Source organism: Branchiostoma belcheri, unplaced genomic scaffold (assembly GCF_001625305.1).
Source record: "Branchiostoma belcheri isolate BF01 breed outbred unplaced genomic scaffold, Haploidv18h27 scaffold7, whole genome shotgun sequence".
Taxonomy (NCBI): domain Eukaryota; kingdom Metazoa; phylum Chordata; class Leptocardii; order Amphioxiformes; family Branchiostomatidae; genus Branchiostoma; species Branchiostoma belcheri.
In genome coordinates, this window is record NW_017804353.1 from 6,094,271 (window position 1) to 6,107,703 (window position 13,433).

Below are 13,433 nucleotides of genomic sequence, written 5' to 3' on the forward strand. Positions count from 1 at the left end.
GGTTATCACAGAAGGGAGGTTTTGTACTCCCCAAGCCCAGAACCAAAGCCTTAACCAGGACTTTTCTGTACAGATGCATAAAAAGTCATAACACTCTGCCAAAGAACTTGATTACTGTAAACCAAGCAGCGTTCAAGATCAAAATAAATGACTGGGTAACAACACAAAAGGACAAAAACTCAACCCTTACTCTATGGTGGTAAGACCTTTTGAACTTCCTTGTAAACTAGTATTCGATTTAACTCCCTCTCTTATCATTATTTTCATATGTATTCAATGGCGAATTCTTTTCCTTTTGTACAGTCATTTATTGGTTTATTTCATTTCAGTTATTTATATTTTGTTATGTATGGACTACTTCATCTAAAGTTGTATATTTCATTTCAGTTATTTATAATTTGTAATGTATGGACTACTTCATCTAAAGTTGTATATTTCATTTTATTTCAGTTATTATTTCACTCCATACTTTAGTATGGAGGGAAATACTGTTTTTACTGATGATTCTCCTCCTTCTTCTTCTTCTTCTTCTCCTCCTGCCATTTCTTTAAATTGATTCAATTCCTTCATTTTTGGGCCAAACGACCTGGAATTTCGTATAAAGGTAGAGTGGGTAAATACCCCTAGGCGTTTTTTTATTTTTTGGATACAAGCTTTTACAATCGTTTTATTTGCGTTTTTAGCTGTTCCCATAGGAAAGTACTGTGGGGCGTACGCGCGTGACGTAATAAGAAAGGAATTCGGGGGCGGGCCCAAATATGGGCATGCAAGCATGAACCTGACGCAGCCTAATCTTTTCTTCTTGCTGATTGGCTGTTGGATTTGATTGGATTAACTCAATTAACACCTGTTCAAAGCCATTCCATTTTGACAGTATGAACTCAAGTGTTTTGGTAGGTACAGCACAGGCCACGAAATACGCATCAATTTTCGAGGGACGTTCTGCGGGAGAGTGCAGGACGCTGTGCGGGACTTCCCTCGGGAGAGTGCGGGACGTCCTCCGGGAGAGTGCGATACGTTCTGCGGGAGAGTGCGGTACGTCCAGCGGGAGAGTGCGGTACGTTCTGCGGGGGCCAGACATTTTGCTCTTCTCTGTTGGAACAACGCAAGTTGGAGGTCAATGACCTGCGCCCGGCGTGTAAACAAGATTGGACAGGGAGCGGCTGTAATATCAAAGGAGCCGGCGGCTTCTGCTAGCCGGGTTGATAGTTAAGTAACATCAAGGTGGTTCAAAAGCAAACCTGATAAAGAAGGAAACCCCGTAGTTAATAGTTGAAAGTCTTGGTGGCTTGAGGCGATCGATACCGCCATGCTGTTTACTTTATATGACATACAATGCAGTGAGTGATGTGTATCGCAACGAGTTAGCTCGGTTGGTAACGCGCCAGACGGCAATCCCAGAAATTGTGAGTTCGAACCCCAGTGCATCGGATATTAACATTTTAAACAATTTTATCATTTTTAACAATTTTATCAGTTTTAACAATTTTATCAGTTTTAACAATTTTAACAATCCTGCATTTTAACAATTTCAACATTTTTTTTTTGATTTTCGTTGTTTTGCTTTTAACATTCAAAAACTGATTGTTCTTACTCAAGAATGTCAATAACTTAGAATGTTAGTCTTTTGTATTTTTCCAACATACAAACCAAAATCACTTTGATGTTGTCACAAAAGTATGGAGCTGACAAGAGAGAATGAGTACGGTACTCTGCCAGTGTGAAGAATCTACAGAGGTATTACCAGTCACTAGTAGCAAGAGATAGACCACATTGAATGATGACGATGAGGACGAATCATATGGAGTACTATCATAGCTTAGTACAGAAATTCTACTGCTTTACTTTACTTTACTTTCTTTCACTCTGTACATGCAATTAGCTCACTGGCATGATTTTAAAAATAAAGGTTATGATAATCATATTATATGTATAGCTTATTCAATGTATGGCTTCATAGTTTATGTGATTGTTAATAAGGCCATGTTGATTTGATTGTATGGATGGCATCTGTGCGCGCATCGGTTTTCGTTAATTTAAAACTAAGTTTACGACATTCATACAAAACATCTGGAAACTAAGCAAACATACTCTGTAAATTGATTACTGTAATTCCCGATTTTTTTTTCACTGTACCGCAACGTAACGCAAGCAGGAGGTCAATGTTCACGGTTTTCACTGTCACCTCTGTACCGTGAACTTATCTTTACAGTTAGGAAATAATTCCTGGACTTTCTTTTTCCTGCAACTGTCACCACCGTGAATATATAGTTCCGTGAACATGTCCATGTTTCTCAGACCGTGAAAATTTTGCTACCGTTAGTAGTAGTTGCAATTTCGTCATTAGTAGTATTTAGATACCTGCAATATGTAACTTTGAAATTGAGATAAGTGTAAAGTAAAGCTGTCGAGATTTAAAGTGCTTGTCGTTGTATCTTTGTAAAAAAAGGGAGATAATGGCCAAGTGCCATTTTTGTAAATATCTGTCGAGATTCAAAAAGCTTGTCCTTGTATGATTGCAGTATGATTTATTCAGAATCTTCTATTTTTGTATGGGGAGGGAGATGGAGTGAAATATTACATTTGCTCCGAAGCAAATGTTGGCCTTTCTAGTTTATATTTTGTTATGCATGGACTACTTCATCTAAAGTTGTATATTTCATTTCAGTTATTTATAATTTGTTATGTATGGACTACTTCATCTAAAGTTGTATATTTCATTTCATTTCAGTTATTTATATTTTGTTATGCATGGACTACTTCATCTAAAGTTGTATATAATTTGTCATTACTCTCTGAGTCCACATTTTGTTTACTTCATTGTTAATTTGATTTTCAAAGTGTTTGGATGCATGTTATGTTTTCCAATCACTTTCAGTTATATCATTTTCTATTATTTTGACCTCTGACCTCCCATTCAGTTCATTTTAAGTTCTATATGCTGAGTTTGGTTAATTATCCTTTGTTATCTCAGGATAAATCTTTATTATGAATTTATTATTATTATTATTCCGTTATTTATTGTTTATCTTAATTTATGTTTGATTGATTTATTATTGTTTTTACTATTTTTGTTTAGTTAGTTGGACTCCAGGAAGAGTAGTGTAAACTTTATGTATTACACTAAATGGAGATCGAAATAAAACAAACAAACAAACAAAGAGATGTATTTAAATCTGTCTCCAACATCGAGACTCTTGAAATCTGTTGTACTTGATTCGAGAAATGTAAATAGTTTGTTACGTAAAACATCGATCATATTTGGTACATTCCATAACAAGGTGAAATTCATTTTCTATATGCTTTGGACAAAATGGGCAGAACCTTATAGTAAAGCTCCTGATTGTCATACATGCTGGATGCAACATATATACTGCCGTGTATCACAGCCCCTTTTGAAAAGAAACATTGCCAAGGAAGGATAACAAAAGACTTTCACCTACAAAATAGATGTAAGTTGAGTCGAGAAAACCATAAATCAAAACAGGTTCTTCTAATCACAGCCTTATTTCTATAATCAATGACACAGGTAAAAAAAGTTTTGAATATTTCATTGAGACATGAGATCTCCGAATTCTTGTTTCAGCTGGGTTTTTTTCAACATTTTTACGTCTTACTAGTGTTGCACCTTCTTAACTTTCTGATGTAACAAGAAATAAAGAAGGCGTCCTGCCCCTGGTACTGAATCCACTGAAAGTGTTGTTGTACATGTTGCCTTCTAATGGGTCAGATTTTTTTCACAAAGATACATATGCATAAACAGTAAAAAAGGTGCTATTCTAGAAATACGTACTAAATGTCGCAAAACACTGACCCTTATGTCGGCTTAACGCTTGAAAGTTTTCATTCAAGACAACAATTCATGTACTATGCCTGCCTAATGCATATGTCAGCATATGCAGGCATCCTCTGTACATCTTTCTATCGTACGCATTTTCTGGCTTACGAAATGATTTTAAGTATATGTAGAATCATATAAACGACATAAACTTGTAAACTGACCATCTCTAAAGCAGATGCCTTTGAGTCCGATGACGTTGTCATGATCACCGCACAGCAACATGATACAGGTCTCTCGCAGAAGGTCAGTCCTTGCAGTTGTTTCTGCGTTGTCTGGACATATGGAAAAAATTAAGAGAATCACAGATTTTGCTTTGCTTCACTTTACATTACTTTATTGACAATACAAGAAGGCATCACATGTGGTAGCCAGGCAGCAACAATGCCGGTAGCGGTAACCACCGGCACGTGCAACATACAAATTAATAATTATAACATACAAAACGCAAGATAAAATATCAATATAATACAGTAGCAATACGATACAAAATAATCATAAGCGTGAGATAGATACTAGTACGCTAGTTCCAGGGTCAGTTTTTATCATTATTTGCCATATCTAACCGTTTATGTGCATTGCATATGCCTGTTGTGTCCGTGTGTGTGTCTGTATTACGTACCTTTCAGTTTCTTGACAGCTACCACGACATTGCCTTCTTCAGGTTGTTCCAGCGTTGCCTTGACTACATGCCCAAAAGCGCCCTCTCCCAGGAGTTGTCCGATCTGCAGCCTTCCTCTGTCTATCTCCCTCTCCTTCAACATATCCATGTCGATACTGCTCGACGAGGGGCCTCGCTCCCGTGGCATCACGGCCTGGTAAAAGTTTGAAATTCAACCTTATGGAGGCTTGTTTCTGTACTTGTAGGACAGCGCTCATTATCACAGCTTCAGTAATTATGAATATAGAGTAATGTTTTGTTTGTGTCTCTGTATATGTATTGTATTGTTAATTTGTATTTATATTTGCTAGACAACTGTAAAAAGTCAGTGTCATTCAGCATGTTTTTATACAGGCTGCAAGGCTGATTTTTTATGGTTATTACACCTATTTTACCTCCCGATTCCTATTTGCGAAAAGGATGTAAGACTCGGGAGCTAAGATTGGTCTCGTAACCAGGCTAGAGTATTAGTGAGCTTAGTCTTTAAATGCTTCCAAGTTCCATCTTGCATGATTTCTAGGGAAAAACAAGAAATTTTGTTGTCCACCGGCGGTGGTCAACATGTCGAAAACGGGCCAACATGTCGTAAACGTCTATCTGTTCAGAGACTATCAGGGATCCAGCAAACCTGTGGCAAAATTGCTTGCAAGTGTTGACACTGACAATTCTAAGGTGGCCCCTCGTATAAAACAACCCATGATGATACCCACAAGCTCTTTTCTACAATTGTTCTAGTTAAATGAGATGTATACACATCTCCAAGAACAGGTAATACAGTTGAATACATGACTGAAAATCATGTTGATTGTAATATAATGTTTGTCACCTTATTTCTTGTTTACCAAAATTTATGTTCAGAAAATTTAAAAATGCAGGAATTTTGTCTTCTTGGTCGTCTTGTTTTTACACCCTATTTCATTCAGTTCAGTTCAGTTTAAATTTTAGTATACGGAGGATGCCATACATAGAATCTGTTGAATGGCACAGTTATGATTTTCATGCGATATCATATATGTATCTTCTTTTTTGTTATGTAAATGATTGCCTTACATTAGCAACTGTTTAAACGAAAGACAAATGATGTTACTTTACATTCCTTTACTTTTCTATTTTGTTCATTATGCATATTTTTGTGATCAAATGTTTTGTGTTTGTGCTTTATGATTTCTGCCTACTGAATAAATTTGAAAAAAAAACATCAAATGTCCTTGCTGTGGCCTTAGTAGTAGTTTAGTTTATTACACTGACAATTTGACGGAATGATCGTAGATCTGTAGAAACGCTCATACTAAATATTATCATTATCATTATTGCACGGTATTTCTAACTTACATTACCTTATTTCATTGTCATTAATTCATATCATACATTATTTGATTATCCTTATTACATTATTTCAATTTTCTATTGTATTATTTTTATTTATTGATTATATCTAATTTTGTATAGTTTAGAGGAGGAGGGCCTAGTATAAGCATTCCATGCTTCTCCCCTCCTCCTGCACCTGTTTTATACTTGTTTTGTATTATTACTGTCTGTTTTGTTTTGTTTAATGTGCAAACTAATAAAATAAAATAAAATAAAAATAAAAAAGCTACCTGCATCTTCTGGCCAAGTTTGAAGATTTCTGGGTCGTCAATGGGTCCCACACAAAGCCTGTTGTTTTGCCTGTGGAGCAGGATAATGACAATGACGAGGAGCATCACCACGCCTGATGATGTTAAACTGACGACCAGTAGAGTAAACTGGGTGTCGGCGTCTTCAGGCCCTGTAACGAGTGGAGATATTCCATGAATAACTTGATTTGGTCGATAATGAAAATCAATGTATATCAGCAGAGTTCCATTTAGGTCATGTTGATTTGATTATATGGATGGTATCCTCTGGGAACCCCAAACTGATGCGAGCGTGCGAATAAAAAAAAGTTTTGCCAAAAAAAGCTGCCTTTATTATTATAAAATTGTGGATTATCATGACACCGATGATGTGCCCTTGGAAAAGGCGCGCCAGCACTTGACACGACTTTTCTCACTTATGCTTAGGTCACATTTCCAAACCGGGACCGGCCGGGCTGTTTGTATGAACGAAAAATTAACAATTTAAGAATGGTGTTGCCCATCATTATTATTAAAGACTTTTCTGTGTTTTGCTGTCTTTTATATCGTACTTTTCGTTTCCAAAAGCTGACGGGCCGGGCCCAGTGTGGGAATTGTGACCTTGGCATTAACGCAAGTTAAAATTAGTATTGTCTATTGTCCACTACATTGTAACTGGTGGCGACATAAAAAATAACTTGAACTAGACTAAGTGTGCCGTCACCATGTCTTGTGATGTGTTAAATGTTGGACTAAAACATACACACACTCAGGAATTCTATACCTGCGACGTTTACCGCCTAAATCAGCCATCACCAGACGTTTATCATCATTCGGTAAGTTCTACTTTTTATGTAGCGATCAGCTTGTGGAAGTGACTCACTTGGACAACCGTCGCCGGACACGCCCTCGGGACAGACACAGCCGAGGGTCCGGTTACACGTGGCCGGGCCGGTACAGTCACAGGTCTGGTCACACCGCTCACCGTACAGGTTATCCCGGCAACCTGGCATGTTCCACAGGGCACAACATTAATACCAGTATTACACAGCAGTAACACAACACTAACACAACATTAACACGACAATTACCAAACAGCAATACAACAGTTCTTCAACAGTAACACAACGGTATTGAGGCAGCATTACCACTGTTACACAACGGTAACATAGCATTATTGTTACCACAATAATCAAAGTATTTCTCCACAGTAGTACAACTATTACACAACAGTATTACAATAGCAATGCAACAATTACACAACAATTATATAGCAAAATACAACAGCATTACAACTGTTGTACAACAGTAATACAAACGTGATGAGAGATAATGGCTACTATATGAAACGACTGACTATTCGGAAAATAAACCAGTTACTTGCTTCATTTTGTCTGATGTATCATTGTGCAACTACTTGAAAATGTTGACCATTAAACGCGAGTTTTAACCAGTATCTGAACGTTACATGTAAAACATAACAAGTGGCACACAGTACCTGCTATCCGTATGTCGACCGCGTCATTGTACTTCTCTCCGCTGGTACTGACGGCCTCACAAGTCACGTGACCCTCATACTGAGGCAGCAGGGAGCTGATATTTAGATGTGTAGAGCTGTGGAGGGGGTTAGAAAGACGGGACAATATGTGGAAATATCGTTTCGTGTAGGCTGCGGAGTTTCTACGTGTTGTGGGACTGTGTCTCTGTAGGTAAGGCCTTAGCATGTAAATTTTATGGATGACATCCTCCGCAGACTCCAAATCTAATGCGATCATAAGTCTTGTTAAGCAAGAAATAATACCTACATTGTGCTTACTTTACTGCCAACTGCTAGTATTAAAACAGCCATTTGTCACTGAAACAACTTAAAATTTCTAATCATTGCTACATGGTTGTGATTCAGTGGGAACATCACATATACACAGCCATCATCACTCAAAAAAGGAATGAAGTACTTCACTCCATCAAAGTAAAAGTCAAAATATTAAATCGGAGCCTTGTCTTGTCTCCCCTCTTCATATTTATCTGCCACGTTCCGGCATGGCAACAGACATCTTTGCCCATTTTTAGCATGTGGACCATTGTCAGAGGGCAAAAAAAATTCTCATTTTTGTCTTTTTTTCTCCAAAATCAGGCGAAAATTCATGCGCGCGCTGATGCCATCCATCAATTTTAGTTGCTGTGGCCTAAGGAATATAACAATCTCGTATGGAATTGAAGATAGAAACAGTAAGAAGTCAGACGATCTTAAAAAAGCCTTACTTCTTGTCCTTGACTTCCGGCGGTTTTTCAGTCTTAGAAACGTCATTCTCGAAGAACCATGTGATGTTTGCGAGAGGAAAGTTGTAGCCCGTGCATGTCAGCTGCAGTTCCTGTCCGTACCGCAAGTCTGTCAGTTCACTGCTTGAAGGACTGATGCGCACTTCTGGATTTTCTGATAAAATGACATAAAAGTAAAAAAAAAAGTTAATTCATACTGCAACGTTGGAGTCTGGGGACTCTTGCGAAATAACTGAAGGGCATAAAATCGGTATCATGATTTAAACGTTACCAATGGTGCAGTGCCTTCCAATCCAGCCAGGGGCGCACTTGCACGCGCCGTTGAAGCTGTGACACGAAGCCCCGTTGTAACACTGACAGCGCTCCATACAGATCCGTCCGAATCGCCCGATGGGGCAGGCTGGATAAAGAAAAAATCCAGATACTTACAAGTTCCTTGTACACAAATGTTCACGTCGGCATTAGGTTGCGTTTGGGTTTGCATTCTTCTTACCACAGCAGGGCTTATGGCACCATTGCAAGTTCCTATTAAAATACATGGTAAATATATAAGAAATCATAAATATATATATTAAGAAATAAGCTGTCATAAATCACCTACATTAGTGAAAAGCACACATGGACAAGCTAAGGTTGTCTGATCCCTAAATTGCCCACTTAGGCCATAATTTCTAAAGCAGAACATCTGCGTTCCGACAAAAACAAACTCATCATGACCTATGACCTATGACCCCTCCAATGACCTTACACCGCAGCCAAACGGAACAATTTCTAGAGTTCTACCGGGAACTCAAGCAACTGGATATGATTTTGAAAACGTCAGACGTTTCAGCTAGTATCCACTAGCTTTCGTCAGTGACTGAGAGACCAGAGGGGAAAGCAGGTTTATATACACAACCTGTTGATTGATATGCAAATAAAGTGAAGACAAATTTTTGGAAGTCGAAAAAGGAACAAAAGTCAGACAAGTCAAGACAAGATGATGCAAATTAGTCTGAAAGCTCCTGTTATAAAGGACAGGAGCTTAAGTGTTGTCTGTCCTCGGGGCTGGGAGTGCCAAATCCCAAGTGCCGGAAAGATCGACCCGTAGCCCCCCTTCCCTGTTGAGGGTGGGGTTGTACATTCTTTAATATATTGCCTCTTTAACACCCCGTTCCCACCAGCGTGTTTCGCGGTCTAAGACATCCGTGGACTCGAGTTTGAAAGAGTGACCCTGGTTGTGTTGTAGGTGGTGGAAAATAGCTGAGGAGTAGCCGTTGGCACTAGGTCGGCAATGTTCTTTGTACCTTACTTTAAGCGATCGACTTGTCTCTCCGATGTAGGTGTTGTTACAATTGGGCTCCTCACATTTGAGTCTGTAAATAACATTCGCCTTGGTACCCTTGTGAGGTCGGTCCTTAGGGTGTACCAGTCTTTGTCTGAGGGTTGAGTGAGGTTTGAAGTTAGTGGCTATGTTAAAGTTTGGAAGATCCGTCGGAGTTTCTCAGATACTCCTTGGACATACGGAATAGGGATGTTGGCCTTGTTTTTGTTGGTCAATGGTTTGCACTTCTGGGTTTTCTTAGACTGATCTGAAGGTTTGAGCGCTTTGTTGAAAGTCCAGTTTTGGTAGCCACATTTAGCCAGGGCACCTCGGAGGTGTCTTTGTTCGTCCGTTTTGGCTTGGTCTGAAGTGACAATGTTGTCTGCACGATGGAAGAGAGTTTTGATCACTGCTAGTTTGTGTTCCAAAGGGTGGTGGGAATCAAAGGCCAGGTACTGATCAGTGTGGGTTGGTTTCCTGTACACTTCGAAACGAAGGTTACCATCTTCCTCTACGATAGTTTTGGTGTCTAGGAAAGGGAGCATGTTGTCATGGCTTGGCTCCTGTGTGAACTTGATGTTGTCATCTATCTGGTTGATGTGGTCAAAGAAGTCAGCAGCTACCCTCTTTTTCAATCTGCACCAAGTGTCATCTACATATCGAAACCAGTTGGCCGGGGGAGTGTCATTGAAAGTGCTGAGGGCTTTGTTTTCAAACTTCTCCATGTACAGGTTTACAACAATTGGTGAGACTGGTGATCCCATAGCACAGCCGTGCATTTGTTGGTAGAACTGTCCTTTGTAGGTAAAGTATGTGCATCCTAAGCAGAGTTCTAGTAGCTCACAAACTTGGTCAACGGATAGGTTGGTTCTATCTGCAAGTGTATCATCGGCTTCCAAGGCTTCCTTGACTACTGACACTGCTTCCTTGGGTGGTATGGAGGTGAAAAGTGAGCACACGTCGTACGAAGTGATGGTTTCATCATCCTCTACATGAATGTCTTTGATTTTGTTGACAAAGTCGGCACTATTCTGTACATGGTGCTGAGATTTCCCCACTAGTGGTCCTAAAATCTTGGCTAGAAAACCTGCTAACTCATAGGTGACAGAGCTTATACTGGAGACTATGGGTCGTAGAGGGACACTTTGTTTGTGGATTTTGGGAAGGCCGTAGAAAGCAGGGGGTTGTTCCGTTGTGGGATTGAGTTTTAGGTAGGTGGGACGATCCAGAACTCCTTCAGTTTGCAATTTCTTGAGAGCTGAGAGGAATGTGGTTATGCTTTCGTCTGGCAAAATCCCCAAACAATTTTTTCGAACACGTCCCCTACCATTTCATCAGTTTTCCAACGTCTGACGGATCTTCCAAAACTTTAACATAGCCACTAACTTCAAACCTCACTCAACCCTCAGACAAAGACTGGTACACCCTAAGGACCGACCTCACAAGGGTACCATGGCGAATGTTATTTACAGACTCAAATGTGAGGAGCCCAATTGTAACAACACCTACATCGGAGAGACAAGTCGACCGCTTAAAGTAAGGTACAAAGAACATTGCCGACCTAGTGCCAACGGCTACTCCTCAGCTATTTTCCACCACCTACAACACAACCAGGGTCACTCTTTCAAACTCGAGTCCACGGATGTCTTAGACCGCGAAACACGCTGGTGGGAACGGGGTGTTAAAGAGGCAATATATGAAAGAATGTACAACCCCACCCTCAACAGGGAAGGGGGGCTACGGGTCGATCTTTCCGGCACTTGGGATTTGGCACTGCCAGCCCCGAGGACAGACAACACTTAAGCTCCTGTCCTTTATAACAGAAGCTTTCAGACTAATTTGCATCATCTTGTTTTGACTTGTCTGACTTTTGTTCCTTTTTCGACTTCCAAAAATTTGTCTTCACTTTATTTGCATATCAATCAACAGGTTGTGTATATAAACCTGCTTTCCCCTCTGGTCTCTCAGTCACTGACGAAAGCTAGTGGATACTAGCTGAAACGTCTGACGTTTTCAAAATCATATCCAGTTGCTTGAGTAACTGTTTTTTGTCATATCGTATTACCTGGATGTCTAACCTTCATCGACGTTCTACCGGGAAGTTCAAACAAGCCTGAAAGTCAGGTTTTTTACAAAATGAAAGGAACTAAACCCTCACAGATAGATAATGCTATCATTCATTAGCATATACCAAGAAAACTACTGTCCCAAGAATTATAATTAATGCACTCAGTTTGCCATTGCCGGACGATCGCATGAAGTATGTAAGCGGGAGCACGTCGGCAGAACGTACTGCGCCTGCGCAGAACCCTGGATTTTCGCGGTTTTCGTTGGATTTTTGGTCAACGTTGCATCAGAATTTTGCTTGTTGCAGACGTTTTTTGTTTCCGACATAACTTTTGGAAACTACTGTAGGAATGCTAACCTTATATGAGCAAATACAACCTTATATGAGACGTTCTGCCGAAGTGCTATGTATAATACATTACGGGTTTTGCGCAGGTGCAGTACGTTCTGCTGACGTGTTGTAAGCGGGAACATACCGATTATGCGATGTAAGAAACGCAAGTAAAAATATGCTGAAATGATAACCTTGTCAGGGCTTTTTTCTCACCTGTAACTATCACTTCAACAGGGTAGGTTTGTCCCTTGGCCACACATTCCACCCTGTTAGGGTTCTCCTCTCCTACCTGAAAGCAAAGTTACAACAGGTTTAATAGCCTCCTTCCCAGACTTGTGCGGCGGCGGCGTTATTTTTTTTTAGGAGAGCGACGCGAATATGCCGAGAGGGATTTTAGCCGGGAGGGAGTTTCCCATGGAGGGAGTTTTTCTCCACCAGCGTCTGCGAACAAGTCTGCAAAGGAGGCTACAACTGGTAAAGTCATCTTGTTTCCCCGTCAGTGCGTTTTTAATACACAGTTGATTGATAAAGCCGAATATGGCCTGACCCGAACACTGGCCGAAGTGCTTAGGATCCTGGTAGTAGGTCGTCAGCGAGTTCGGCTGTGGTTGGCTGGTGTTCGGTGAGGTCTGCTATTAGTTCTGCTGCGTCAGCCGAATGTTTCAAAATATATAAAACATTCGCATGTGGCCGGCATGTTCGGTCATGGTTGGCTGGTAGTTGTTTGATGTTCGGAAGAGAGTCAGTAGTGGCCGGGGCGTTGTTGCAAGTCATATTTGACTCAAATTCAACTTAAATCCGATTCGGTGGCGTGTCCTAAAGTTAATCGGATTGCTCCCGAACTTGAGCCAAACTTGGTTGGCCTGTCGGGGGAAGGTTCTGAATGTGTGACAAAGGCAGATACTGGATGGAGAGTTTGATTGCGAACGTAAGTACACATATGCATGTACTTGCCAATTATATCTGACGCTCTTAATTGTCGTCCTGGAAAATAGATGTATTAAGAAGGAAGTGTATTTGGTTTGCAACACACGTCTTACCTGTACGTCAAAATAGATTATTTTTAAAACTGCTTCTGTTCTCTCCCATGCCACGTTGTAATAGTAGAAGGGAATCCACGGCCAGTCGTCATCAGGGGGCCACTTGCTGCACAGACATATTTCAGAATGCTGTAATTTTCATTTTAATTTTGCATAACATATTACATGTTAAAACATGTAACATGTTATGCAAACTGTCGGTGCTGGAATACTCAAGGTTTTTGTTTTGCCTGTGTGTGAGTGTGTGAGTATGTGTGTGCGTGTGTGCGTGTGTGCTGTGAGTGCGTGTCTGTGTGTCTGATTGTGTGTGTGTGT

At 40.2% G+C, this 13,433-nt stretch overlaps 1 protein-coding gene across 1 annotated transcript in view; it reads right to left on the bottom strand.

Annotated features, from left to right (window-relative positions):
- LOC109484411 (fibroblast growth factor receptor 3-like) overlaps positions 1–13,224 on the bottom strand; it is a gene marked incomplete at its 5' end in the record, with an annotated part of 17,689 nt that extends 4,465 nt beyond the window's left edge. Inside the window, 8 exons of the mRNA XM_019787659.1 lie at positions 4,461–4,653; positions 6,098–6,258; positions 6,987–7,100; positions 7,593–7,708; positions 8,357–8,528; positions 8,646–8,774; positions 12,292–12,367; positions 13,119–13,224. Coding sequence (XP_019643218.1) covers positions 4,461–4,653; positions 6,098–6,258; positions 6,987–7,100; positions 7,593–7,708; positions 8,357–8,528; positions 8,646–8,774; positions 12,292–12,367; positions 13,119–13,224 — 1,067 coding nt within the window. The remainder of the gene's footprint in view (positions 1–4,460; positions 4,654–6,097; positions 6,259–6,986; positions 7,101–7,592; positions 7,709–8,356; positions 8,529–8,645; positions 8,775–12,291; positions 12,368–13,118) is intronic.
- Between the last annotated feature and the right edge of the window lie 209 nt (positions 13,225–13,433).